Source organism: Nelusetta ayraudi, unplaced genomic scaffold (assembly GCF_046127955.1).
Source record: "Nelusetta ayraudi isolate G7.1 ecotype Tasmania unplaced genomic scaffold, CSIRO-AGI_Nayr_v1 ptg000011l, whole genome shotgun sequence".
Taxonomy (NCBI): Eukaryota; Metazoa; Chordata; class Actinopteri; order Tetraodontiformes; family Monacanthidae; genus Nelusetta; species Nelusetta ayraudi.
The window spans coordinates 13,002,006-13,029,571 of NW_027466061.1; the positions used below are offsets into that span (position 1 = coordinate 13,002,006).

General features: G+C 47.2%; 1 protein-coding gene across 1 annotated transcript; it reads left to right on the forward strand.

Moving 5' to 3' along the window:
- Positions 1 to 233: 233 nt before the first annotated feature.
- On the forward strand, positions 234 to 25,762 carry LOC142885032 (ephrin type-A receptor 4-A-like). The gene is made up of 19 exons (XM_076021120.1): positions 234 to 529; positions 1,105 to 1,172; positions 4,529 to 4,726; positions 5,024 to 5,134; positions 5,562 to 5,916; positions 13,757 to 13,912; positions 14,512 to 15,030; positions 17,056 to 17,180; positions 17,323 to 17,482; positions 17,586 to 17,697; positions 19,882 to 19,940; positions 20,089 to 20,202; positions 20,314 to 20,499; positions 20,585 to 20,646; positions 20,819 to 21,028; positions 21,606 to 21,782; positions 23,125 to 23,312; positions 23,510 to 23,695; positions 25,116 to 25,762. Exons 1-19 carry the CDS (start codon positions 373 to 375, stop codon positions 25,231 to 25,233), a joined length of 3,261 nt encoding a protein of 1,086 aa, XP_075877235.1. The 5' UTR covers positions 234 to 372; the 3' UTR covers positions 25,234 to 25,762.
- The last annotated feature ends 1,804 nt before the right edge of the window (positions 25,763 to 27,566 follow it).

Consider the following 27,566-nt stretch of genomic DNA (forward strand, 5'->3'; position numbering starts at 1 on the left):
CATGTATAACTACAATTTGCTTTTCGTGCGTTGGGAGCCTGGTTTTCGGCTCATCCCCAGCATCTGTGAATTATAAATCCCTGATTTTTCCTCTAAAATGTGTTTGATTGTTGGCCTGGCTTGGGATATTTTTTCTTTCCTTTTAATTGTTGTTCTGTAGTTGCAGCAGTGGTTTGCGTGGACCGTAGTTGTCATTGTCTGGTGCCACTGTGAGACGCATGCGAGCGCAGTTGAGACCGCCCCACTGCCAGCCGCCACCACCATCGCCGCTGCTACTGCTGCTGCTGCTACTAATGCTGCATCCAACTTGCTTAGACTTGGGCTCATTTACACACGCGCCCACACTCACACACACAATTTTCCCCCACCGGGATGGAGCCGCATCGGCTAGCGCGCAGTGCCAACGGCAGACACGCACGTTTCCCCGCGACACACATGGCTGCAAACCTACGACGGGCGTATTTCACCTCCATCTGGATAATAAGTTTCGTCTCCAGCTCCAGGACCAGGACTTACCCACCCAACGAAGGTGAGTCCTGAGCGTGCGGAGCTGCGTGCACCGCATTCCGCTGGTTCCAGTCTGTTGACGGGAAGCGTCGCGCCGCGTCGCTGCGAGCATCTGGAGCGCGTTCCGCTGGATGGAGCGGAGCAGAGCCAGTGTCTCGAAAAGTTGAAAGAGCTATAATGCTATTTGAAGAATTGGGAGGTTGATTTAACAGTTTTTCGCTTGTTTGTTTTAGATTTCTTTCCCTGAAGTTGGACCAACTGCGTGTACATCCCTATCTCTGTCTCCATCTCTGCCCCTGCTTCTTCAATTTAACCGCATTTTGCGCGTCTATGCTTCACGAGTTGGTTCCTTCGGCACTCTGGGTGCATGATTTGCTTTTCCTTCACAAGTCAATGTGCCACGCTCGTTGAAATTGGGTCTTTTACACAGTGTCGAAGCTGTAAGACAACGGGGGGAAAAAAACGAATTTCCTTGAAGAGTCAAAGTAGAGAGGTCGTCAAATTGACTGCGTTTCCGGCTTTTAGACACCCTTCACTGGGTTATTTATTATGATGTAAGCTGATTGCTCTTAAACCAGCTCCTTGTGTGTGTTTCAGTGACCCTGCTGGATACCAGGACGGTGCCAGGAGAGCTGAAATGGGCAGCCAGTCCTTCAGAGGGAGGGGTGAGTGGGTGCTTCTCTTTCACTGAAGACAACCTGTTCTGCCTTTGGACAAGTCACTCCATCGCCTTGCCTGCTTGCTCACACACACACACACACACACACACACACACACACACTGCAAAAAAAATCATCCCACAGATCCTCAGATGCGCTGTTGTTCACCAGGCCCAAAGTGCTAATACGAGCTCGCTGGCGTGTTTGGCACACGCCGAGGCATATACCAGCTTGGTGGTGGGTGTCCTTTTAAAAGGATTTTTACTAGCGCGCACTTGCCAGGACAAAATCTTGGAGACATTCATTTTACATGACATTCCCTCTGCATTTTTTGTTTCTTCTCGTTGGCACCCCGAGATCTCTGCCGTGCCTTTCTGCTCAGTGTCTCGCTCCTCCTTTAACCCCCAGGAGTTATTAGTGAACTTGACTCGTATCCCTTTGCTCTCCCTGCTCTCATTTTCTCGCATGCTGCTTGATTGACAGGGTCCTGCTCTGCACGCACTGAGCTTTTGATTACAGGCACCCCCCATCACCACCCTCTGCACACACTCTTACACACACAACGCTGCGATGCTGTATGGTCACGGGGCAAGTGCAAATCTTTTTTTCCTTTTTTCCCTTTTCTCCTCTGACAGCTGTGGTTTGGGTCCCCCCTGACAAAGACTCCCAGAAGAGTTGATATCAGGAGGGGTTGTTGGCCATCCGCACATATATTTTAAACAGTTCTCCCTTCCATTAGACGCGCATGCGCACAAACACACACACACAGAGCACAACAAAGAAGTGTCCAGACTCGTTCTCAGTCTTTTGTACACTTATTTCAAAAGCACACACTGAGGAGTGTGCCATCGCTGGCTAAAGAACAGGGTGGACTCGATGGTGGAATTCTTAGGCTGACACCGGTGTTGCTATTTCAAACTCATGGAACTGCACAACTGATTTCAAATCATTAAACTCAAAGGGAAAATTGTTCTTGAGCAAATGTAATACCATACAATAATACGTATGAAACAAAAATACAACACTGCATAAAACAATACAATTTGATACCATACAATTTGATCGCCAGTTTGATGAAATTGATACAATATGTAGCACAATTCTACCTAATATGATGAATTATGATACGATATTATATGATACGATACACTACAATTTCTTACTGATCAACTTGTACAGTTCAACACAGTTTCATTGTCTCGTTAGGGAAATTTTGTCTTGGACTTCAAGTCCGGCATTCTGTTTTCTGGCTCCACAGAAGGAACAACATTAGCAACACTGCAAATGTGATTACATAAAAATACAAAGTCCCCCTCAGAACACATACTGTCAACCAATAGGAATAATCTAAAATACTCCAGAAGATACAATTGAAGCAAAAACAAAGTGAACGCACCGTGATCTTACATTGAAAGTATAAACATAGTGCAGTATGAAAGCATTAATATGGGAAAGGAATGAGGAAAATGTATAGCTGAAGGATATGAATATTTTTCCACTTTGAAATCTGGACTATTCTGTCAATATTTTAACAATGCATCCAAATTAAAGTCACTCGGAGATAAATCAGCCTTGATGACGTATTGATCGCTCTTTCTCTCTCTCTCTCCTTCTCTCTCTCTCTATCACACACACACACACACACACACACACACACACACACACACACACACACACTCTCCTCAGCTCTTTCTGCGAGTTCCTGACTCTATGTCTTTATTCCCTGTTTCGACACGCCGCATTTACCGTGTATACAGCTCGTCTGGAGCAGATTATTATTCAGAGGCAATATAAAGCCAATTTGGAGTTGGGAGACTCAGCGGTCATTTGAAGGGTCACGGTACAAGGCGAATAGTTGGCTGTATTGAGATGGATGGTGCGGCGAAGGCTGAGCCGGCTTCACTTGCATGGAAATGTGCCTGCAAAATCCTTGGAGTCGCAACAAATCTGAGGCGCTGTCCGCAGCAGAATATTGATGCCAGGCCGATTGTTAGCCGTGAGCTCTTAAATGGCAGCAGTGAATTAGAGGAGTGGCGCAGCAGCAGCATCTCAAATGCTTCTGATCTCGATATTTCTGTATTCATGATGACAGAACTTTCCTCTGGTGGACTGAAGAACCAGATGAGCTTTTCACAGACGGCTTGTGCATTGCATATTTTTGAGTTGTTTTGAAAAAAAAAAATTTTTTTTGTATATGTCATTTCATTTCAGCTCATACCATAACAAACCTGCCAAATTTTATCTTCATTTTAAAATTCCCCCACTCAAATTTACATCTCTAATAGGGACACTTGAATGCCCCCACTTGGTGGTATACTCAGAATGTTCCTTTTCAGAATGTTTATCATAATAACTTCTCAGTATTTGGCAGCAGATTTCTTGCAAAATTTTACTGAGCGCATTTTAAAGGGACATTTGACCTATAATTGAGTTTAATAGATTCACTTCCACTACTGTGACATTTTCTAATCCGCACAACCATTGTTGAGTTTCATGGGCGAAAGACATTCCAGCCAAAAAGACAGCTAGTGTGGCCACATACCCCGGTGTGTTACAGGAACAGAGAAAAGAATATACAACACGTCTTCAATCTTCCCATGTTGTGTTGTCAAAATAAAAGACGTGGAAGTGCAGTTTGACTCTAAACAGCAAAATTAAACCATGTTTTTGTCAGAATTGATCACTCAAGCGTGCCTGTCGCTCGCTAGAAACGAGTGACGATGCAAAACAGCTGCCTGTGTTTACATACTCCTGAAAGTTGCTGTGTATAGGCGACCTCAGAGGAGCAGACTGAGAGCTGTGTTTGTAAAGTGGTTCCAAACACTATAGAACATAAGGGAGGGAAAGAAAAGAAAAGAAAGGTTTCGGCAACTAGTGACACTCACTGTGTCGCATTCTCACTGATCTTATACACACTCACATAAACATGTTCCTGGTTGGGATATTCTGGTGACTTTTTGATTGACATGATGCTTGCAGTGTTGTTCTTCTGTTGCTCTTCACTGTGGAGGCCGTGACTACTGTAGGCGTCTACTGGGCAGATTTTTTTTTTTCTCATCTAAGAACCTACGGAATGGCTTCCTGGATTGAAAAATACTAACAGAGCCTACGTTGCAAGTTGATGAGCGGTTACTGGGTGAAAAATGCATTTTCCATTTAGTAACCATTTAAGAATTACTGCAATTAATGTTAATGGAAATGTGTCACATTGACATGAATTATAAAACTGTACATGCATTCAAATCATTGTTTCCTTCCATGATTATTGCATATTTGATCTTGGGACAACAAATAATCAGAAAATTCCAAGGCAAATACTTGAAAGTTTTGACACAGGTTTTGTTTTGTTTTTCCATTTGCAGTGGGAAGAGGTGAGCATCATGGATGAAAAGAACATCCCCATCAGAACTTACCAGGTGTGCAACGTCCTGGAACCCAACCAGAACAACTGGCTGAGGACAGACTGGATCCCTCGCTCAGGAGCTCAGCGGGTCTACATCGAGGTCAAGTTCACGTTGAGAGACTGCAACAGCCTTCCAGGAGTCACCGGCACCTGCAAGGTGGGAGAAACATGCTTTTAATGCACCGATTTTGATGCTTGAGGCACATTAAAAAGTTTGAAGACCGCAAAGATTTCCTCGCAAGTGCCTCGCTTCTCTAACATGTTAGCTTTTATACTAATTAGTTAATGGACAGGCTGCCGCTAATGGAGCTTTATTATGTAATAAAGCCGCCGCTTATTCACCTTCCTCTGTGACTCATTACCATATTAAGAGAAAAGATGAGCGCTGATGATGATTAATGGCTGCCTCGGTTTGATTTTACTTTTTTTTCCTCCTGACCCTCTTGGCTTGCAGGAGACATTTAATCTCTACTACCACGAATCAAACGACGACAGAGAGAGCTACATCAAAGAGGGCAGCTTCATTAAGGTGGACACAGTGGCCGCCGACGAGAGCTTCACCCAGGTAACGCCCAAACAACTGAGTCAGACTTTGACTTGTGCATCCATCCTCCTCCTCCTCCTCCGCTCACTTTCTGTACACTCATCTTCAGAACAAAACCTCTCGCAGCATTTCTCTGTGATTTTGTTGTTGTTTTTTTAATTTAATATTCAAGCTGTGCTGCTTTTATCTGAAGTGTCTATGCAGCTATCCTTGAAAAACAAATTGGCACCAGTCTTTGGCTTTGCTAAACTTCACTTTGGTTTAATCTCAGGGAGCTTTATTTTATTGGTCTTCATTTTAGAAACTGATCTGGATGACAGCCAGGAGAAAAGAAAAGTCTGAAGATCAATAAAAGCTGTCACAAACGTTTGAACAAGCACATGACATAGATGAAGGTGGACTGTTTAATTAACCTCTTTCATTGCGACTCCTGCAACCTTCCGCGCAGGTGGACGTCGGCGACCGCGTCATGAAACTGAACACCGAAGTGCGTGACGTCAGGGTCACGACCCGGAAGGGTTTCTACCTGGCGTTTCAGGACGTGGGCGCCTGCATCGCGCTGGTTTCCGTCCGCGTCTTCTACAAAACCTGCCCGCTCACCGTCCGCAACTTGGCCACCTTTCCCGACACGGTCACTGGGGCTGACACCTCCTCTCTGGTGGAGGTCAGAGGCTCGTGTGTCGACCAATCAGAGGAGAGAGAGGAGCCTAAGATGTATTGCGGCGCCGACGGGGAATGGCTGGTACCTATTGGTGGATGCTTCTGCAGCCCGGGGTATCAGGAGAGGAGTGGCACGTGTAAAGGTGAGTGACGGTGGAGCGACTTTGTCACATCAGGCTGTTTGTTTGGTGGCGGTCAGTGTGGGCATCTGTTGTGTGGATACATCCAGCGATTGACTAAAGACCCAAAACAGCAACTTGGTTGCACTATATAAACTCATTTGCGTCACTGTTGTTTTTTGGGGGGCAGAGAGTAGCAGGGCAACGTTTCAGTTGTTTTGAAAGAGCATTGGTTTGAGTTGTCGTCATCTTCCAGGAAGTGGCCACATGGGTTCAATCGCGGTTTCAGGATGCATAACAGATGAGCCCCGCGGTCGCGTATATTTCAACATTTACTATATTATGGTGCATCATAAATCCACATTGGGCCAAATGAAAAAAATTCAAGCCTGTGTTGTTATGACAAGGAAAGAAAAATATTTGAGTGTGAGAGTGGACGGCTACTCATTTCACCCATTAATAACCATTTCCACAACAAGACTTTCAATGCTCAGACTACTCAATAGTAGACAGGTATTTGGACAAGGATGTATCTTCGGGAGACAGTGGAAAACTACCGCCTGCAGCCCCTTCAAGAGACATATCTCACCCTAACGGAACTGCTGTCACACACCTCATCCAATATGTGTCATTTTCACACTGAAAGTGGCAACTGGTGGTCATTCGTCAAACCCCGGAGGCTCAGAAGCAAGGTGACCTTTAACCTGTTTATGGTTGTTGTGTCTGATTCAGAGTCTAGTTGCACAACCCAATGGCAAGTCGTGTAGATGTCAAACTGTTGCCACAAAATATGTATTTCAGCAGCCGTACTCACACAGTCTCTCGCCAAAGCAAATGAGAGGCGTCCTGTTTCTCAGCCTCTGTCCCACAGTCGCCTTTACTCCTAGAAAGCCCTAATCTCTGTTGTCACTTGCCGAGGACTCTCTGTAAATCATTTTTGGCCGTGACAAGGAAAAAACAAAAATCCTTTCATGTTTGATAGAACACATTTCCACATCCTTTTTTCAGTGAGAATATCCAGTATTTGTTTTTCTTGTTGTTGTTGTTGGGAGTTGAAAGTCAAAAGTTTGTGCTGACGTAACAACTGTCTCAAGTCTGGCCTTAACTTTTGCCAGTGCCGAGCGTCAAGCTGCGTTGTGCGTGACGTGTAAGGCCTGCAAATGTTTTAATAATGAGCGCTAGTAAATGTGCACCTCGCTGTGAGAAACACTGAGGGGAAACAGACTTGGCCAAGGCACTTTTATGGCGTGGCCTCACTCCCCCTATTCATAGAGCATACAGCGTGCGCGCACACACACACACACACTTACACACATGCACACACACACACACAGACGGACAGAGACCAATAGAGAGGGAAAGGGGGCTGATTTGCTCCCTTCAGTTTTATTTATGAAGCCTATCCCAGCAGGCTAATTGTATAACAAACAGGCTCATAATTCAAAGAGAAGAGAAGAGAAGAGATGGTGAGGGACTGGAAGTCAGTGAGATTGACATAAAAAGGGGAATGCAGCCAGCGCCAGTTGGCAGCAAGAAGAGACGTGTGTGTGTTGGTGGGGGGGACTTTTTTTTAGGATAAGAAAAGCGCTTTTGCCAAAATGGCCTAAATCTTTTTTTTAAAGCACTCCAGTCCTGCGCCTGCCCCGGTTTGTTTTGTCTGAAAAGTGGAGGAGGAGGTTGGCCGGGTGGTCCCCGAGGCCTAAAACATGTTCCTCCTCCACCAGATTTAGGAGAGACCCTTGACTCTGTTGAACCTCCAGCAGATGTGAAGTGTCATCCATCTATCTCTCTAGCCTCCACTCTTCCCACACCCGCTGCCTGTCAGCGCTCGCTGCTGGCCGGCCTCAGCTGCCTCGTCAGAAATCCATCAAGGTCCGGGTGAATAGCGAGTGCTGCTCAGTGGAAACTCTGACCCTGCAGTATTGGACGGACGCCCGAGCGTTTCTCCTGCGTTAGAGACAGTGGCGCAGGATGGAGGGAAAATGCAAGGCAGAAGACAGCTGACCCGACTCTTCCTGGGGGGCATGGCTTCACGTAGTGCAACTGTCACTCCCAGAATTTAGTGGTGATGAGACTGCAACTTGTAACGCAAAATTAAGCAAATTAGGCAACTGTTGCAGGTATTTCCATTTTTTTTTTTTAAAGGTCATTTTCTGACCGTTGACAACCTGGAGGAGCTGAAAAGTTTATTGCAAAAGTGTTAAGTGTCCAACCAAACGTATTATATTATTTTCAACATTATTACAGATGTTTAATGAGTTGAACAAACCTTATGTTTTCCATCTGGTATCCTTTGCTATTCAGAGATATCAGTTATTCTTAGATCCATATATAAGTTTAACTTATTCCATCCAAAACGCGAATGCTGTGATGGAATCTTCCAAAGCATTTAGTGACTGGATTGTTCTGTTTAAAGTCAACATGTGTGGGTTTTTCTTTCCTCGCAAGAACTTCAGTGGAACCCCTCTGCCCTGCGCTCTGCCTCTGTGTGTTTTAACATTTAACGCATCTCATGGATCCGAGCCGTCCACAAACGTTCCCGCCGAGTCAACCTGAATCTGGAGCGGTGGGTTCCCGTCGCAGAGATGTGAAAAGTTCATTTTCAGTCCCGACACAGAGCAAACCCGGACGAGGAGGATGAGACGAGCGGCTCGGGAGAGGAAGAAGGGATTAGGTGCTGAATGGGGCCGAGAGGGGCTATTGAAAGGCGGCCCACCACCAGCAGAAGGCGTCAATGCAGCGCTGCCCCTCCCCCGCAAGAGGGGACAAGAGAGAGGGAACTCCCACTCCTTTCTAAGGCCGCGGTTACGACCGAGGTCACGACTGAGCCTGATGAAGACGTCAAAAAAAAAAGTGACTGACAGCCACACGCACGCACGGCAAACACAGGGAGAGCTTAAAGCCGAGCACGGGGTCGCGACCGAGCGAGATGAAGACGTCAAAAGTTTGACAGCTGCGATCCGTCTGGGAGGATCGGAAACCAGGGAGGAGAGACAAAAGGCAGGGAGAGGAGAGACAACAGAGAGAATGCGAGATGTGAACGGGCGTTGAGATGGATTGGGGAAAAAAGGAACCTCTCGCTTTTTTTTTTTCCTTTTTTTTTTTCAGCTGCACCGTCGATCCATTGGCCTCCTTTCTCCTCTGTGGTGCCGCTCCTGCCTCTGCCTGGGAGGGTTGGAATGTTTCTGTGTGCGTGTATGCATTAAGCATGTGTGTGTGTGTGTGTGTGTGTGTGTGTGCGTTCCCTCGTGTCCAGAGAGATTTCATGCTTGCGCCTCTTTTCCCCGATGCACCTGCAGTGCCCCGTCAACATCTTAAAGCCTTTTTGGATGGGACTGATCAAAAGCGGCAAAGACAACAGAGCCGCACCGAGGCAGAGAGAAAAGAGTGTGAGCTCACGATAGAAAGAAAGAGTGCATAATCGCTACATTCAGGCCCTCTAATTATTGCACCGCTCCTCTGCTCCCTGGACATTTCAGATTGCTGATTGTGAATGCTTGCGTGCGTGCGTGCGTGCGTGCGTGCGTGCGTGCGTGCGTGCGTGCGTGTGTGTGTGTGTGCGTGCGTGCGTGTGTGTGTGTGTACTGTATGTCTGATTTTCTGCATGACAAAGCTCTCCCCCATATATACTCATTTTGGAGGGCTGCCCGGGAACCCTCTCAGAAGAGTGCAGTGGGGCAAACAGAGAGAAGGGAGTGTGTGTGTGCGTGTGTTCGCATGTGTTCGTGTGTGTGTGTGTGTGTGTGTGTGTGTGTGTGTGTGTGTGTGTGTGTGTGTGTTTTGCAGGTAACAATGCAGGCGAATGAATGGCAAGAAGAGCGCCAAACTCAGGTGGTGGGAATTGCTCACAATCCATCACTTGGTGCGTGTGTGCATGCATGCTTGCTTGCGTGCATGTGTGTGTGTGTGTGAGAGAGAATGCTATTGTCTCCTTCTCCCAGGTTGTGCTTCAAGTCGAGCAGCTTTGCCAGTTCTGCCGCTCGGCACTCTGGCAGCCGACCAAGCAGCCGCTCTGCCTCTCCGTGTGTCTGTCTCGCACTCATTATCCCTCCGATTTCAACCCTGCCTAACTTTTCTCCCCTGCTACCCGGTCAGAGGTGCTGCTGGTGGCGAGGGTGTGTGTGTAGAGGGTGATCTGAGTGTCGCGGGGAGGAGGCTCATTGTTGTGGAGCTCTTTTCTCATGCAAATGCCGCCGCCGGGGACACGCAAACACAAATCCACACACATTTCACTTCAAAACCCACTGCTGCTTTTACTTTTTTTTTTTTTTTTGGTCAGAACTGAAATTTACACAAACCCAAAGCTGCAGCTTCCACTGGTTTAAAATTCAGATGATGTAACAAGCAATTGTCACCGTGCAATGTCAGACACCCGCGATTGCGTCGGTTAGGATGCCTCTATTAACTGCCGCACAAAGAGTTTCTTCTCTTTAGTGGCTAAATTGCATGGAGCGGTTGCAGCCAGTCGGCAGCAACATGTAGCAAAGCTTCCTGGAGCCGTTTTACCTTCATACAGCAGCCAGACTCACCATTCCTGCTGCTGTAGTGCTTGGAATGTTGCTTGAACCTGACTGTAGCCACACTTTAAAATTATGCAAAGTCTCCCAATAACCTAAATTAGAGTGTTACTCATTCCAGCTGACACGTCACATGAGCTGCTCTCCGGATGAAAGCGGTTGCCCTGCAAGGGTTTGTTCTCTGCGTCAGGGCCAATCCAGCTGCTGAAATGATAAATAAGAGTTGCGCCTCATCTCCGGAAAAACCGCAGCGGTCTTCAATTAAACAGGGCACGACCCCCTGTGATTAACGGTGTCCCGCCCCCTTCAGGCCGCAGTCCATCAAACCGCCCATCTATCCGTCAGTCTGGCCCTCCTTCCCTCCATCCATCACTCGGACAGGTGTCAGACTGGAGCGGCCACGGGGCTACTTCCTGCGAATACAGTCCTCTGATGGTAGATAGCGCAGGAGGTCAAGGAGAAACACACACACAAACACACACACACACACACACACACACACACACACACAGGCTTTCAGTGCGTCGACGAGGCTCTTAGTCGGATTCACCGAGAGCTGCATTTGCATTTTAGCTAGCAGAAGAATGCATATGCAAATGGCGACAATGCTGATCGTAATCAAAGGGCACCTTCGCCGCCGCTCTTCCCGCCTCCTCACTCGCTCGCGCTCCCCTTCTACACTCTTCTGCTCTTTATCTCCCCGCTCCTCGTCGCTAGCCCCTGCCTCTCCGGCTCGCCCTCCTCCCGTCTTCCGCACCGTGTCGGCCGCTGCCTTCCCGTCGACTCAAAGCCCACGTACAGCAGAACACAGCCGACTCTCTCCAAGACGTGTAAACAAGCTTCCGAGCGAGCGAACAGGTTGCGCAGCCCAAGTGATGCGCGCAAAAGGCCCCGGCAGCGTCGGGTTAATGTCGGGTTAATGGCACCCTCATGAGCTCTCATTCCAGGTCAGCGGCGTACCCCCCCCCTAACCCCCAACCCCCACCACCAACCACACCCCCACCCCCACAGCTCATTGAAGGAAGCGGTTTAAAGACACAAAAGGGCCGCAGACAACAGAGAGAATGGAGACATGAGAGGCTGCTGAAGGATGTTTATGGTTTCTCCTGCTTCATTCTCTCTTCTTCTGCTGGAAGCAGGGACAGGGGGATTGGTTGGCTGAGATACAAAGGCGGAATGCTAGCCCCCACTCCCCCTCCACCCCCAACCACCCATCAGAGAGACGATTGACTGTTTTCAGCCCTTGAGGGGATAGTCCGGAGTTTTTTGAAGTGGAGCCGTGTTTGAGGAACTTGTCAATAGTAACGTCCTGGTCCACGTTTGGAGGGGAGCTGCTGAAAACAGAAAGGTCGTGTCTTTGCGCTCTCGCGCTGATGAGAAGTAGAGAAAAACGCCGGTGCTTGTACGCCGGGTGTTGAAGCCGACCTTGACAGCTGACACACAGTAGGTGCAGAGCAGAGCAGGAACTAGCCTGAAAACTTGTGTATAATTACGTGGAGCAGCTGCACCTTCAAAGTGCAGCAAAGCTTGCTTGATCGGTTTCTCCTGAAAACGGCGACCTGACCATCATCTCCTGTAGTTAATGCACTGGGAATGTGCTCCATGCGACACAACTACGAAAATACCAAAATGTTCCTTTAAAATCCAAAGGCATGATTGTGATCAGGAAGATGATCTTCATCTGCCGATGCGTTACGATGAGCTGCTACCCAGATGAAAGCTGTGCTCATCATTAGCCTCGTGAAGATGCGTTTATGGCTGAGTAGGTTTCTGCAATTTATAGATCTTTTTTTTTTTTTTTAAGAAATGCTGTTCTCGGCCTCGGAACCAGTGTCGACACCCGTAAGCTGCCTTGGAAAGTAGCTGCTGGCACTCTGACACTCGGTGAGCCCAAATGAGGCAGTTTATCGTTGAGACCTGAAGCCAGATAAGTAGAGGAGGTCGAGGAGGAAGCGCGCCGGCAGCTAAGAGGGCTCGGCTGTGGAAAATGTGAAAGGGAGGGCAAATGGGAGTGTGTGAAAGAGCAACTGAGGGGAGGAAGGACCGTCGGTGTGAGTAGATTACAGAGAAGACTTCCTCCCTCTCATCTGCTGATGAGGGTGTCATAAAGCACTCTGTCACACACACACGTACGCGCGTGCAGTTCCGGCATTCCTAACCATTCCCATTGGGATGGCTTCATCGCCACTGGAAATAGTGAAAGGAAGGAGAAAAGGGAAGCTGGGATGGAGGAAGGAGGATGAATAGTGATGATGAGGAGGAAGATTGCGGTGGAAACAAACGAAGGATTTCTCCGGCAGTCGCTAAGCAGCCACCACTCTCTCTGCCTCAGCAGTGGATGTCAAGCCGTATAATTATGCACTCATTTATGGTATTGTTGCACTGTCAATGCATGAATTCCTCAGCGTACGAGAGAAGATGTCTCCCCCTCTTCTCTGTTTCTCCTCTTTAGTATATTTAAATGTCAATTATATTTGTGTGGGCTGCTGGCAGTGTGGAGAGGGTTTTTTTTTCCTTTTTTTTTTGCTTTTTGATGTATCCAGTTTTTCTGGTGTCTGTGTTTAAGTGGGAGCTCTCATCAGCCAGAGTTGTTTTTTTTTCCTTCTTCTTTTTTTTGCTGCCTCTTTTCTCCGCTCATCAAAATCAAAAGATGAAAGAGGACAGTGTGTCTCCTCCTCTGCCGATGGATCTCTTTCCCTCACCGCTGTCCGTCCTCTGACTGAAGCAGCGCATTGATTGGCTTGTTGCCTCGGCTGTCAATACCGAGAGGAACAAAGAGTGTATCAGGGGTCAGGGGTCATCTGGCTGCAGGCCAACACTGACTGCACTGCTGGCACACATCACAGGTTTTTTTAATTGGTACCAACTGGCTCCTATTATGCGTTTCTTCCTGGGTTTTTTTTCTTCTTCCAAGTGTGGGATTTGGCTGTCAGCTTTTTCCTGATATTTCGCCGTCGTCGTGAACACTTGTGCTGCTTTTACTTAATTCTTAAATAATTTGCTGATTATTCAATTAATTACAGGATCTGCCCTGTAGAACCTCAACAGCAGCAACAACAACAGCATTTGAACACGACTCAGCAGCAATCCAAAAAAAGTGTATTGTATCATATCAAATTATCGTATCAAATTGTATTGTATCGCTTTGTGTTCTTTCTCACTGTATGGTGTTGAATCATAACATTACGGCCAATAAGGGACAACTCCACCTGCAAGTCAATTATGATTTTATTATTATTTTGGGAATGTGACTTCCATTCAGTGTAATGCCAGCCTAAAGCGAGTTCTTATTTTTGACCCTCAATCTGATTTCTAAGCCACTCGCCCTCGTGCTTGTCCCCCTCCAGCCTGCTCTCCAGGTTTCTACAAGGCCAAGTCTTCAGACGCCGGCTGCTCCAAGTGTCCTCTCCACAGCCACTCGCTCAGAGACGGGGCCACCGTGTGCGACTGCCACACTGGATTCTTCCGGGCCGACGCCGACCCTCCCTCCATGGCCTGCACTCGTAAGAACGCGCACTCACACTCGTGCCAGCGCGGTTAGAACATTTAGTGCATCGCCAGCAAACAGCGGTGGAAAGATCAGCCCGTGTCATTGTGCGCCTTCTGCCGCGTCCACGCGCTTGACAAACTTGGGTGAATGGCAACTCTGTTCTATGATCCAATTACTCATGACTAAGCCACCATCTTCATCCTGTCTGGCAACGACAACCGAAGACATTGACGGACGAATAAATGTTCCTCTCTCCTGGGGGCTGCCCCGCCCACTGCCCCGGCAGACGCCAAGGCTTCGGTCTGTGTGTCATAAACTTAATTACGTCTATATACAGCACATGGGTTCTTTGGCCTGGGAAAAAAAAGAAAACAGATAAACACAGATGAGCATGTTCCCCTACTTTGGGGTTTATACACACACACACACTCACACACACACACACACATACTCATGCACACACACACAGAAGAAATGCCGCAGGCAAAAACATTCTGCCCATCAAAACATCTCGAACTGGATGGTTTCTTAGCCGATGCCAGATGTCTACATTTAGTCGTCAGACGCTACAGAAGGCAGCCCTTACGTGTCGCGTCTCTTTCTCCTCCTCAGAACCCCCATCAGCCCCGCAGCAGCTCATCTCGGTGGTCAACGAGACCTCTGTGGTGCTGGAGTGGGCCCCGCCCCGCCGCCTCGGAGGCCGAAGCGACACCGGCTACGGCTTGGAGTGTCTCATCTGTCAGACGGGCGGCGGCGACGCAGGCCGAGCACCGCCACCGCACAACCGCAGCGTCTCCCAGCTGGAGGCCCAGCACGCCGGCCCAGGGACACAGTCGGGCCAGGGCATCATGGGAGCTCGAGTCCAAGCGGAGAGGGGTGTGTTCCTGAGGGATGATGACCCGAGACCCGGCCCGGACTCTGGCCTGCGCTCCCAGCTGTGCCTGCCCTGCGGCTCGGACGTGGTCTTCTCTCCAGGCCAGACGGGCCTCAAGACCACCAAGGTGGTGGTGAGCGAGCTGAGGGCCCACACCAGCTACACCTTCATCGTACATGCGCGCAACGGGGTGTCGCAGGCCAGCGGCTCGGGCGTGTCCCAGAGCGTGTCTGTCACCGTCACCACCAACCAAGCTGGTGAGACTTTTCACTGAGTCCCCTTAGATGACAATCAAAGGTTCAGTGTGTTCATTTAAGGAAGCACGCCATGCACTAAGAGGGATGTCTAGGTCCTCTGTTTCTAGACGAAAGAGTTACATGTTGTGGGGCAGCAGGTCTCTGACAACCTCATCGTCGCACATACAAAGACAAAGACAACAAGTCAAAGAGAAAACAATCCCAGAAACTGCTTCACATTATTCTGGGCAGAGAAAAATGGCAGAGCAAACTGGCAGCTAAGTAGGAGCAAGACCCTTATTACTCTATATATAGTTCTATATATATTCTTATATGTATGAGAACCGTTCTAGGGGCAGGAAAACCAAATTACTTTTATTGTACTGCGAGTATACACTTTTATTAATGTATGCATGAGCAATATGTTAAGCTTTTACCGATATAAAAATCATAAATCAAGCCTACTTTTACACACTGGACCTTTAAGATCTCTAGAAAATGGCATATTCAGCCCTCTGTTTGCAGCCTCCAGCAAAAACTCTTTGTGTGTAGCTGCCCGCTAAAACTGATGCTTTCTTGGACCTTCCACGTGTTTGGAAGGAGACATGAGGGAGACGAGGAAGCCACACCAGGCTGGCTGTGTGGTCTCTAACCTTGGGGCCCTTTGTGACATCACTAATAGCAGATTTTTCAGAACTAGCTGCAGTACCACACAATTTCTGAAACGCTAAACATAAAAGATAAAGAAAGGAAGGGCTCTCCTCATCTGGAGGGAGTTCACTGACAGGCTAGAGACAAGGCGAGGTTCAGAATTGTCAGTTAAGTAGAATTTGCTGAATGTGGGAATGTGGGAAATTCAACCTTTGTTGTGAGCCAGCACAATGCAAACTGCTGTTTCTGCACGTTGGCCCTGAAAGAAACAGCATCAGTGTTGATAATTTTCGATGTTAAGAGCTTTTTCTTTGCATCTTGCAGCGATTCTCTCGCTTTTGAATTGTAAGTCAGGTATTGAGGACATAATGGTGCCAGGAGCCGATGTCGAACAATAACGCAGGGACAAGCAACACAATGGAATGTACAGAGACCCTGGTTTTCTCCTCGCAGTAACAACGAGACGCAGCGTGGAGAGCGTTTTTTTTTGTTGGTTTTTTTGTCACTCTGCGACTTACTATCACTGCCACGGCTGCCACAGTTATTACTCTGTCCTCCTACACCCGGCAAGAGCTGAATTAATTATAGGGGGAGTTGTCAGCAGGATGTCAGGCAGCATCCAGGGAAAATGTAAATCAGTGACTTAAATACAAACAGACAAAGAGTCAGTTTAGGGGGAAAGCAGAAGGTTGTAGATTTAAACTGTACACAGCGACCGCAAATAGTGCGAGCACGCCTCCATAGATGAGATTTTTACTTATGTCAGCTCCAGACCACAACAGTGTTTTGGGGGGGTGGAGACGGGGAAGAGGCCCCAGATTTTTACGGCGTGTTTCATTTTAGCTGTAAAGGCAAAACACACACATGCTCCCCATTAGTTCCCCCAGCCTTTTATTTGTGCGCATTCAACGTCTCAGACGGCTTCAAGTCTTTGTGGTGCCATTGGGGAGAGAAAAAAAGACATAAATAAATATATATATATGAACAAAAACTGCACACCTGCTTAGTTCCAGGTGCCCCGGGGAAATAACTTAACTGTGTGTGCAAAGCATGGAAACCGCTGAGGATGTGTCACACCCAGCATGCACAACCATATGTCTCAATTTCCTCCGCGCAGCCACAGAGGAGGAGAAACACCACAAAGGGATGAAAATAGCGGAAAATACAGCCAGCGGAGGAATAATAGGGAGTGAGTGCTCTGTGAAAAAAGAGATTTATTCCAGTTCTCAGGTGTGTCGGGTCACTGGGATTACTGGCAAGCACCAGACACCGGCTATAGAATTACCGCCCATAAACTGACACAATGCCAGGGGTTTGACACCCAAAACAAAGTTACACTCCGGGCGTTGAAAGTTTTTTTTTTTATCTCCATCTCCCTGTTGTCCTCTCCTCCAGCCCCCTCTCCGGTGTCTTCCATCCAAGCCACCGACGTCACCAGGCACAGTCTGTCGTTGGCGTGGCAACAGCCGGATCGACCCAACGGGGTCATCCTGGAGTACGAGGTCAAGTTCTATGAAAAGGTGAGGCAGCTGTGGGGAATGTCAGCACGGCGGCACAACGTTTGTGTTTTGGCTGATAATGGCCGAGATGGATTCTGCAGTCAGGCGGTGAAAAAAGCATCCCCTCTTCTCTGTTTTTTTTTTTTTTGTCTTATCTAATCAGGATCAGCGAGAGCGATCGTACCGCATAATGAGGACCTTCACACGCAGCGCCGACGTGACGGGCCTCAGCGCCCTCACCGTGTACGTCTTCCACGTGCGGGCGCGCACGGCTGCCGGCTACGGCGACTTCAGCGCCCCCTTTGAGTTCTCCACCAACTCGGGTACGCTGACAGTGATTCTAACTGCGGCCGACGATGCGGCAGAGTGTCTAACGATGCTCTTTTGGAATGTCGGCTGTTGATTTCTGCGTCCGTCCCTCTTCAGATCCCTTCCCGCTCATCGGAGAGGGAGTGAACTCGGCCTTTCTGCTCCTGTCCATCAGCGGGGTTGGAATCCTGCTGCTGATTTCCGCCGCCGTCTTCGTCATTAGCCGCAGGTACACACCTACACACACCTACGCACACGCGCGCGCTAACACCCTACACAGCCTCAGCCCAGCGCCAACACACCTATATGCTCGTTAGATCGGCTCGCTCGGCTGTACCGCAGATGTCGGCTGGTGCGACGTCTCCGCTTTAAATGCTGCTTTTAAGCTGTCACGCAAACAACAACAACAACACAACTCCCCTGCTATTGTGCTGCTGAATAATCCGTTTGTGTGTGTGAGCGTGTGTGTATGTGTGTGAGCATGTGTGTGTGTGCGCGTGTGTGTGTGTGTTACCTGGAGCTTTTAAAGGGGATTAGAGTGGAGACAGTGATAATCCCTTTGTCCCTGACGTGTCATTACTGTCTCCTCAGCAGCGCAGCTTGTGTGTCAGACCTTCCGCCGAGAGCGGCATACGCGCCCACCCAAAAAAAAAACAATGTTAGAATCACGTGCAGCTGGCTGCACGCACTTCTGCTAGATCACAAAGGTGTTTTTACATTTTTTTTTTGGGCGGGGGGCGTCTTTGTTGCATTGAAAGCGCCTTTTTTTTTTTAACCTGGCGCTGCCCTTGGCGCCTCCCGCACCCCCCACACTCCCACCCCTCCGCCTCACCTGCTTTCATGTGCTCTCTGTTGTCATTGTTCTGGCCGGCCGCCGAGGCGAACTCTCAGCCAGCTCAATTAATGTGCAGGTGACACGTGCTCCGCCATTGTCTGCCTCCTTTACTCATTAACATCCTACACTCAGAAATAAATGGCAAGCAAAAGGCTACAGACACGCATCCGATGGCCTCATTGACAAGGCGGACATTGACTGTGATATTAAATCACCTTCAAAGGTTCCACATGATGCCAAAACTCACCATGCCAAAGTTTTCTAACCGTAATCGGTTCCTCCAGCATCAGTGGAGCACCAGTGAGGGAAATTCCTCCTTTCCTGCTTTTGCCAGCGTGGGGGTAGATCCTCAAAGAGGGGCGCGCAGCGCTAAAATGCGGCGCGTTTTGCGGCGAGATTGCGGCCGCAATTTGCGCCACAGATGCGGGTATCAACAAAGGCTTTTGCGCTAATGACATGCAGGCGCAAACACGCCCACAAATGTGGCACCTGAAACAAGTGAATGTTGCGGTCTGGCAACCTGAGAGCAGTTTGCGCCAGAGGTTGATCGTGAGTGCATGTGTTTGGTTTGTGTTCATTGATGCACGGAAAAGAAAAATGTTCAGATCGTGAGCTGGCTGCCCTCGCTGCCCCTCTGCTAGGATAAAGGCGCTCCTGTGCGCGCCTGGCATTACAATGCCTCCTCCGTCTACCAAGACTGCTGCCACAATGCAGAGAAAGTCAAGACGCAAGATGCGTTAGTCACCAACACCTGAGCACCATTTGTATTTTTCATAGCCTATCTAAAATATTGGCATATATACTGTAGTCTATGCCGATCTATATGTAAGATTTGTGGAGCCATATATATATTCCAGGCTTTTCAGAGAGGAAAGTTTCACTCAAAAGCCAGAAACACTCTGACAGACAGAAGCTGCGCCTGGTTTTGGCTTGCGGTGTTTCCGTCTGTCAAACTGCGTGCGGACACGAGCGCAAACTCTTTCTGGATCTGCCGCTGTTTAAATGAGGCATATTTGCATAGAAGGGGGCGTGTCCTTTTGCACGTAATGACTCATTTAAATACATTCAAATGAGTCTGGCGCAATCCTGCCGCTACTTGCGCCTCGGCACATTTCCTGACGATTTTCACGTTGTGTCCTCTCTATGGATCGGAATCACAGTTTTTGGCGCCGTTTACGCAGTTTTTCTGGCGCAGAAGCCGCGCAATCGCTTTGTGGATCTGGCCCTTGGTTTTTCCGAGGTGTGTGTCTTAGGAGGCACTTTCAAGTGGATGACAACTCCCCCATCTAGGTGTTGGCACTTTTGAGACTGCCTCGCCTTGCCACAAACAGATTCAGACAAAACTATTTTCACCCCCCTAAGGCTGGAAATACATTTGACGTTTCTATTTTCCGTATTTGCCGCTACCACACTTTTATATGGTGCGCAACTTGAATCAGAGTTAATTCCACACAGAAAGACATTCTTTTTTCTGTCACATTTTCATGTAAAGGTTGAGCTGAGACAAGCTTCTGTGTTAAATTCCAATCATCGTCATCATCATCATCGTCGTCATCATTGTCTCTTGTGTTTCATCAGGAGAAGCAAGTACAGTAAAACCAAGCAGGATTCAGAGGAGGAGAAGCATCTCAACCCAGGTGCCGCGCTCCAACCTACACACACATGTCTTTAACCACCTGCACATATCTCGACCTGCCAAAGCCATTTACATAACGCATGCAGCAGTTACACAACTCTCGTCCTCATCATCCTCTGCATCCCTCCCTCGTTTCCTCCGAACTCTAGGAGTCAAAATCTACGTGGACCCGTTCACCTACGAAGACCCCGATCAGGCCATCCACGAATTTGCCAAGGAGATCGACGTGAGCAGCATTCATATCGAGAGGGTTATTGGCATGGGTGAGTCCTGGCATTCGTCCCCACGCTCACACACACATACACACACGCAGGTTCACAAGCTCAGCTGCCCTCACATGCTTGCGTGGCGCTGATGCTGCTGTTTCTCCCCAGGAGAGTTCGGGGAGGTGTGCAGCGGCCGACTGCGCGTCCAGGGGAAGCGGGAGATCTACGTGGCCATCAAGAGCCTGAAAGCAGGATACTCTGACAAGCAGAGGCGGGACTTCCTGTCTGAGGCCTCCATCATGGGGCAGTTCGACCATCCCAATATCATCAGGCTGGAGGGTGTGGTCACCAGATGTGAGTTTTTTGGGAAAGTCCAGCGAAAGGTGGTATATTTCGGCTGTGTGTGTGTTTTAAATCAGCATGTTCTCCTCTTATACAGGCAAACCATTGATGATCATCACAGAATACATGGAAAATGGGTCCCTGGATGCTTTTCTTCGGGTATTAACATTTATCATGCATATTTTATTACAACAACAAGAGGTATATCTTGCTGAGAATTTGTTCCTGTGCACATTTTGAGAAACAAAATCCTCAACCAGCTGCTTCCTTGCTCTGCAGTCATGTATTCATCACCTGCACTTTTGATCCTGTCTTCCTGCCTCCCTCCCAGAAACATGACGGCCAGTTCACGGTGATCCAGCTGGTCGGCATGCTGCGCGGCATCGCCTCAGGCATGAGGTACCTGTCAGACATGAGCTACGTTCACAGAGACCTGGCCGCTCGGAACATCCTGGTCAACAGCAACCTGGTGTGCAAGGTGTCCGACTTTGGCCTGAGTCGAGTTCTGGAGGATGACCCGGAGGCTGCGTACACCACCAGGGTAGGAGCAATAAGTAGCAATAGCATCATAGCAAGTCACCCAGCTGTTCTCTGAGTTTGTTGTCACGTTGCTTGGAGAAGGTTATGAGAGGGAGCTGTGAGGTGTCTTCAGTCGTTTGCTGCTCAGCTAAAATAATTGGTAACTTGAACAATTCACATTTAATACAAAGACTACACTGAAGGGGCTATTCTATCCATACAGTCTCACAGTTATAACTGAAATAATGAGTGGTTCTCTGTGAAAACTAGTTTCACCCCCTACGGTGTACAGGAACATCTCTTGGCGACAATTACGATAAGGACAATAAGGAACCCTGACGATTGGAGCTTGTCATTTGAAGTGTGTAGTTGATGTCCTGATAACGAGGCAGATAAGAGCCAAATCATTGACTGTTATGTGACTGAGAGGAGCACTTAATGCTGGCTTATACTTTCTAAGGAATTGAACATGTAGTTGGAGGATTCATTTGACAAGAAGAAGAAGAGGGAAAACACATCTTTGAAGAGTGCACATCTTACATTGTTGTTCTTAATATATGCAAACACCCATTTTTTTCCGATCAAAATGTTTATTCCAGGAAGGCACTGGGACTTATCTTTCCCCTGGAGGTAAGATCCCCATCAGATGGACGGCTCCAGAGGCCATTGCCTACAGGAAGTTCACCACAGCCAGCGACGTGTGGAGCTATGGAATAGTCATGTGGGAGGTGGTTTCCTACGGGGAACGGCCCTACTGGGACATGAACAACCAGGACGTGAGTCATATCTGTTTGTTCTTGTCTTTTGTTTGTTTGTTACTCAGTCTTCACACCCTTTACATTCGTACAGGACCGTTTCATATTTCTCAACAAGAGCCAAAAGGAGAGCAAAGCAAAATGTTTTTCATTAGCTGGTACAGTCATATATAGTCCTTTATAGGGAGGACTTACTCTTTTTAACGGCATTTAAAAAAAAATGATTTCTGTCTAGATGATTTATTTGCGTCAGACAGTGGGAACTTAAAATTAGATTTCTTTAAAGTGTCTCATCATTATTGCCTTAGAGAAAATTGTTGCTAAGTGTTTTTCCTTTTCAATAAACACATCATAAAAAATTTGGACCGCCTCCCGTTGTTTCAGATCTGAAACGAAAATCCCATTTCAGGGCCTCTTTTTGCCATCTCTCTGCTATCAAAACTCGATAAGATGAATCAGGTCAAAGATCCATTTCGGCAGATGGTGTTTTTCAAACTCATCTGTCGCACAGATGTAGCCCAATAGTCGTTTTCTTTTATTTGCAAAAGTAGTCGACGCTTAGCTACAAAACCTCCCTCCGCACAGATGATGTAGTCAAGTGAAACACTGCCAGAGACAGATCAGAACTCTAACAGAACTCCTTAGCTTTCATGGATTTGTCCAGCACTGTGCAGGACCGGCAGGAGCACAGCGCTGCCAACTTCTCAGTTCAGCTCTGTTTTTCCCTCTCTGTCAACTTGGCAGATAAGGGACCATTCGTCACTTGGTACTTCCACAAAACTCTGATTTTCTGTCTTCATGAGATGCACCAGGAACGCCCCCTTAAGTCAGAATTCAAGATTGTAAAGTCAAAGGAAACTGGACCAGTCTCGCAATCCAATAAGACTAATACATCGTTCACTTGCCACTTCTGTTCTGCCACTTCTTCTATTTTTGTGCAACGATAAAGTCCTACCAACAGGGTTGTCCAACACTTTCTGGTACGTCACGCTGGGTCACAACGCTAACAGGACCAAAAGACGCATCCATTTTTCTCTTCCAAGGTTACAAAGAGAGCAGTGTCAGCTTGTGTGTGATGTCATTTCTTAATCCTAATTCTGGAATCCTTTCCATTTGACAGCCCTGAAAGCACCTTTGCTGAAAAACTCAATTTAAATCGGGAAACTTTGCGATTTTTTTTTTTGTTTTCTTATCGTGGAGTGCATCTTTTTGTACATCTGTAACTTAATTTGTGTGTAATCTGTGGCAAGGAAATCAAGAGTTCCTCAGAGAAAAGCTACATAAATTAACCTGGACATTTGCATCCAACATGTTCTGAACACAACCCTGCCTCCCCCGCTCCGGTCTTGTGTCCGTCCTCCAGGTGATCAAAGCCATAGAGGAGGGCTACCGTCTGCCCGCCCCAATGGACTGTCCGGTGGTGCTGCACCAGTTGATGCTGGACTGCTGGGAGAGGGAGCGAGCAGAGAGACCGACCTTTGGCCAGATACTCAACATGCTGGACAAACTCATACGTAATCCTGGGACCCTGCGCCGCACCGGAGGGGACAGGTACATGTGACACGCGTCAAAAAAGAAAAGAAAAGAAAAAACACATGAAATTGGTAGCATACCCAAATCCAAGTGCTGGGACTGGTTTCACTCACATGGTTGGGTTTCAATCGCAGCCGCTTCTTCAACTTATGAATTTGCGCCTCTGGTTTTAGAACGACGCTACGGCCAACCCGCTTGTCTCTCTGCTCTCACAGACCCGCAGGCACCGTGATGGAGTCGGGTGTGGGCTCGGAGGTGTGCGTGTCCATGGTGCCGGAGGTGTGTTTGCCGGAGTGGTCCGTGTGTGCGTGGCTGCAGTCTGTCGGCATGGAGAGGTACATGGACACCCTGACGTCAGCAGGATACAGCAGCCTGGACAGCCTCCTGGCTCTCACACACCAGTAAGTCTGGACTCGTGTGGAATGAAAAAGCCAAGGGTTTGTTTGTTTGTTTAGCAGTACTCTGATTGAGAGCCTCGATAATTAAGAAAATCTGGAATTCAAGCGACCCCCAATCGGTTGCGGCATATTTTGGAAAGACACCACATCATTTATCTTAATACATATTACACAGGAGATATCATTCACATTGTAATCAACCGCTGCTAAGAGAACCAGGCATACCGAGACTGGGCTCGTTCCAAATCTGTCACTGCTTGGAAAGCTGGCAGCATTGCGCCGCGTGGGCGGGGTCAAAGCACCAGTTGTGTGTTGGCGTTACAGAGATGTGATTGGCTGCCATGGCGTGACGGCAGCTGTGGCCATCGGAGGACAACCTTTTTCCATCATTAGATAGAGGAGATTACAGCTGGACGACTGAGTGTGTCATTGAAAATAAATGGGGAGATGTTGACGAACTAACTTTCCATGATAGACTGAAAATGCCTGCATTCAAGTTCACATGTATAGAATTTAAGTCTGACTCCAAAAAGAGCCCAAGATACAACTCCAGCAGTGACTCTGACACTGTTTGAACCAACAATAACATGTTGCCCAGATGTCTGCAGGCTCTTTGCATAGTTTCTCCCTTGTAATCACACTGACAAAGTAAAAGCACTTTGTTCTGTGTGAAACTGTAAATTAGAGGACAACGCATTTATTTGTTTGTTTGTTAAATCGTTTAGTTTCTTTGGAAGTTGACTGGTTAAAATATAGTTTGATGTTGACAATGAATAATCCCTCCCTCTGCCCCCACTCGCGAACCAGTTTTCCTCTTATCACTTTATGGATTCAGCCACTGGTGACATATTGTAACTCTTGCAATCGAATGAAGTTCCGCAGAAAGGATTCGATCCAATGGATCCCAACCCCAGCCACTAGAGACAGTGTAAGAAAAACAACAGAACATCTCATCTGATGTCCAGAGGACACGGCAGCAGTTTGCCTTAAAAAAAAAAGAGTCATCAAACAAAAGCTTCACACAAATCAGTGTAGAACTGTTGAGCAGTGTGATACATTTTTTGGGTGAACTGTCCCTTTTGAAATCTTTTAATCTTCCTTGGTTACACGTTGCCTTATTTTTCTATCTAACCATTAAACTGTTGTGATGACGACCCAAAGCTGTCAGTTCTTCAGGATTTGGCCCCAGCTGACTGTGGTCATTAGACAATTACCAGGCGAGTGCTGGTCATTAATTGCTCACGTGGTGCATCAGCAGTTCCCTTGAACAAACAATGAGTGGTGAGTTGTCAGGTCCCTCAGGACTGTCGGCCACTTCTGCTCGACAGACAGAGAATCAAAGAGCTTTTTCTTGTTGCTTCATTTATTTATTTATTTGTTTGTTTGTTTGTTTTTGACCACGTCCTCGTTTGTGCACCCGCAGGGAGATGGACAGACTCGGAATCATGACGCCTTCACACCAGGACATAATAATGGCCAGTTTGCAGCAGGAAGTGCTGTCCCAAATGCAGCACCTGCAGGAAACGATGGTTCCAGTCTGACCTGAAGAACGGACCTGTTTTGTTTTTCTTTTTTGGGGAGAACAGAATTCATTTACCTCATCCATGCACTTTAAAGGGACTCTAAACCAGTGGAGTGAAGTGACGGAAGAGGTTAGGCTGAAAGCGAACCGGAGTGAGAGACATGCAGCACTTTTTGTGAACGTCCATCCTGTGGAGATTTTAAAAACAACACAAAAACAAACAAAGACCGAGGATGTGGATGTGGCCACAGACAGCCTGATGTTACTGCAAGCTTGGACTGAAGCCTCATCCTCCTTTCCAGCTCTGTTGTTAATTTGTTTTTGGTTTTTTGCAGTATTTCATTATTTGTCCTATGAAGGCTAACATGTAAGGCTGCGCATGAGCAGAATGGCTTTCAACTTTTCTTTTTGCTGCTTTGGGCTTGACTTGAATAGAAGGTGTCTTGTGTTCGCTCCAGTGTGTGTGTGTGTGTGTGTGTGTGTGTGTGTGTGTGTGTGTGTGTGTGTGTGTGTGAGGTTGTACTTAGTGTGAATGCACCAACCTGGACTCTCCATCTTTTGAATATATTCTGAATATGCAAAGCTACCTGTGAGAGTGGGAGGAGCCGAACAGAATGTATCATAAAAAGCTCTTAACTTTTTCATACCAGAGGATTGTACTAACAAACCCACCATTTGTTTGTGCCATATCATTTTTCTTTTTTTGAGTTCGCAAATGTATAAATTATTGTTTTCGTCAGTTTAAACATAAGTATTTAGAATGCCATTCATCCTTGTGGACTGTTCGTGTTTGATGCTCAGAATTAGCCTCTTATGTTTATTTATGGCCTTTTTTTAAAGAAAAAAAACAACCTAGTTTGTACATTGTAAAATAGAAACACAGAGGAGGCAATTGTAATGACAGCTGTATTGCATTGCAATAAATCCCAAATTGTATCCTTTTTTTGTATAGCTTTTAATTTTAACTTACATGATTTTACATGGATTTAAAAACACTTTGTGAAAGATTTACAGGGATCCAGTCAACATCAAAGGGAATACAAAATATACAGGCATGTTTTGAGTTACATAAAGTCACAAAGCAAAAGTGTGTAATGGACTGGATGGATAATGATAATTATCCATGCAACCAAAAACCAGACATCTTGATCAGACATCATGAGATTAATTAGTCAATACGAAAAAGAGAAAGTAACCTGTCCAAGGTGAACTTAACTGATGAGAGAAAAATGGTTGAAGGATGATGCTGAAGTCACCTGGTTATTCCAATCTACCTGATGCCAAAGTTTGTTTTTACTGCAATACCTTTTTCTAGCCGTGGGTGCTCCTAAATCTTACATAGCAGGTCTTTAATGTGCATGTCACTGCCACTACTGGTCAGCTCCACTCTTAACAAAAAGATCTCTGATCCCTGTGGGTGTAAAGTGGGTTTACTAATTTAAAATAAATACAATGAACAGGCCAATTAGGTGGGAAGACGATGTATCGTGCAAAGACTGGGCGGTGAATGTAACAAGTTACACATCTTTTTGAGAACAGCACCGACCTGTAGTTACCCATGTGCTGGAGGATATATGCATTGGTAGCGAGAGAAAAGAATAAAAGAAGCAGCAGGATGGTGGAAAGAAGCACAAGAGGAAGAAGAGACAAAAAAATCAAGTGGGGAGCAGAAAATTGTCAAATCAGCAAACATCTGTTATTTCTGCCACACACACAGGCACTCAATATACCGAGTGCACACACGCGCGCGTGCACACACACACACACACACACACACACACACACACACACACACACACACACACACACACACAGCAGGGGGTTGATTAGAGAAACCTTTTGATATGAAGGAAATACGTGTTATGGATTCTGGCAAAAACTGTCAATATTTTCCAAGCCTAATGAGACTCGAGGACTAATCTCTCTATCGCTCTCTCTCACACACATACACACACACACACACGCACACACTCATCTACACTTTCCCTAGCTTGACTCCCAATATATTCAAATGACACAGACCAGACATATTGCTGATGATAATTAATGAGGCTTATGAGAGAGAGGGAGTTGAGTAGGCAACTAAACAGGGAGTGTTTTGCAAATAAAGAGACTGTGACAAAACTTCTAGCAAGAGACTTGGCAGAAGCCCATTTGTTCTGCAGAACAGAGGCCTGATGCAGTTAACAATAGTCTCGGACCACCACAGAGAGCAAGCTGGCTCTGCAGGTGATGACAGTGAAATAGAATCTGGTACAGACTTCGTCTTTAGACAAGGTTTTATCTCCAGAGGCCAGAGTCTGCAGCTTTAAAAGTACAACTTTGGTTATTAAGTTGTATAAAGCATACAGA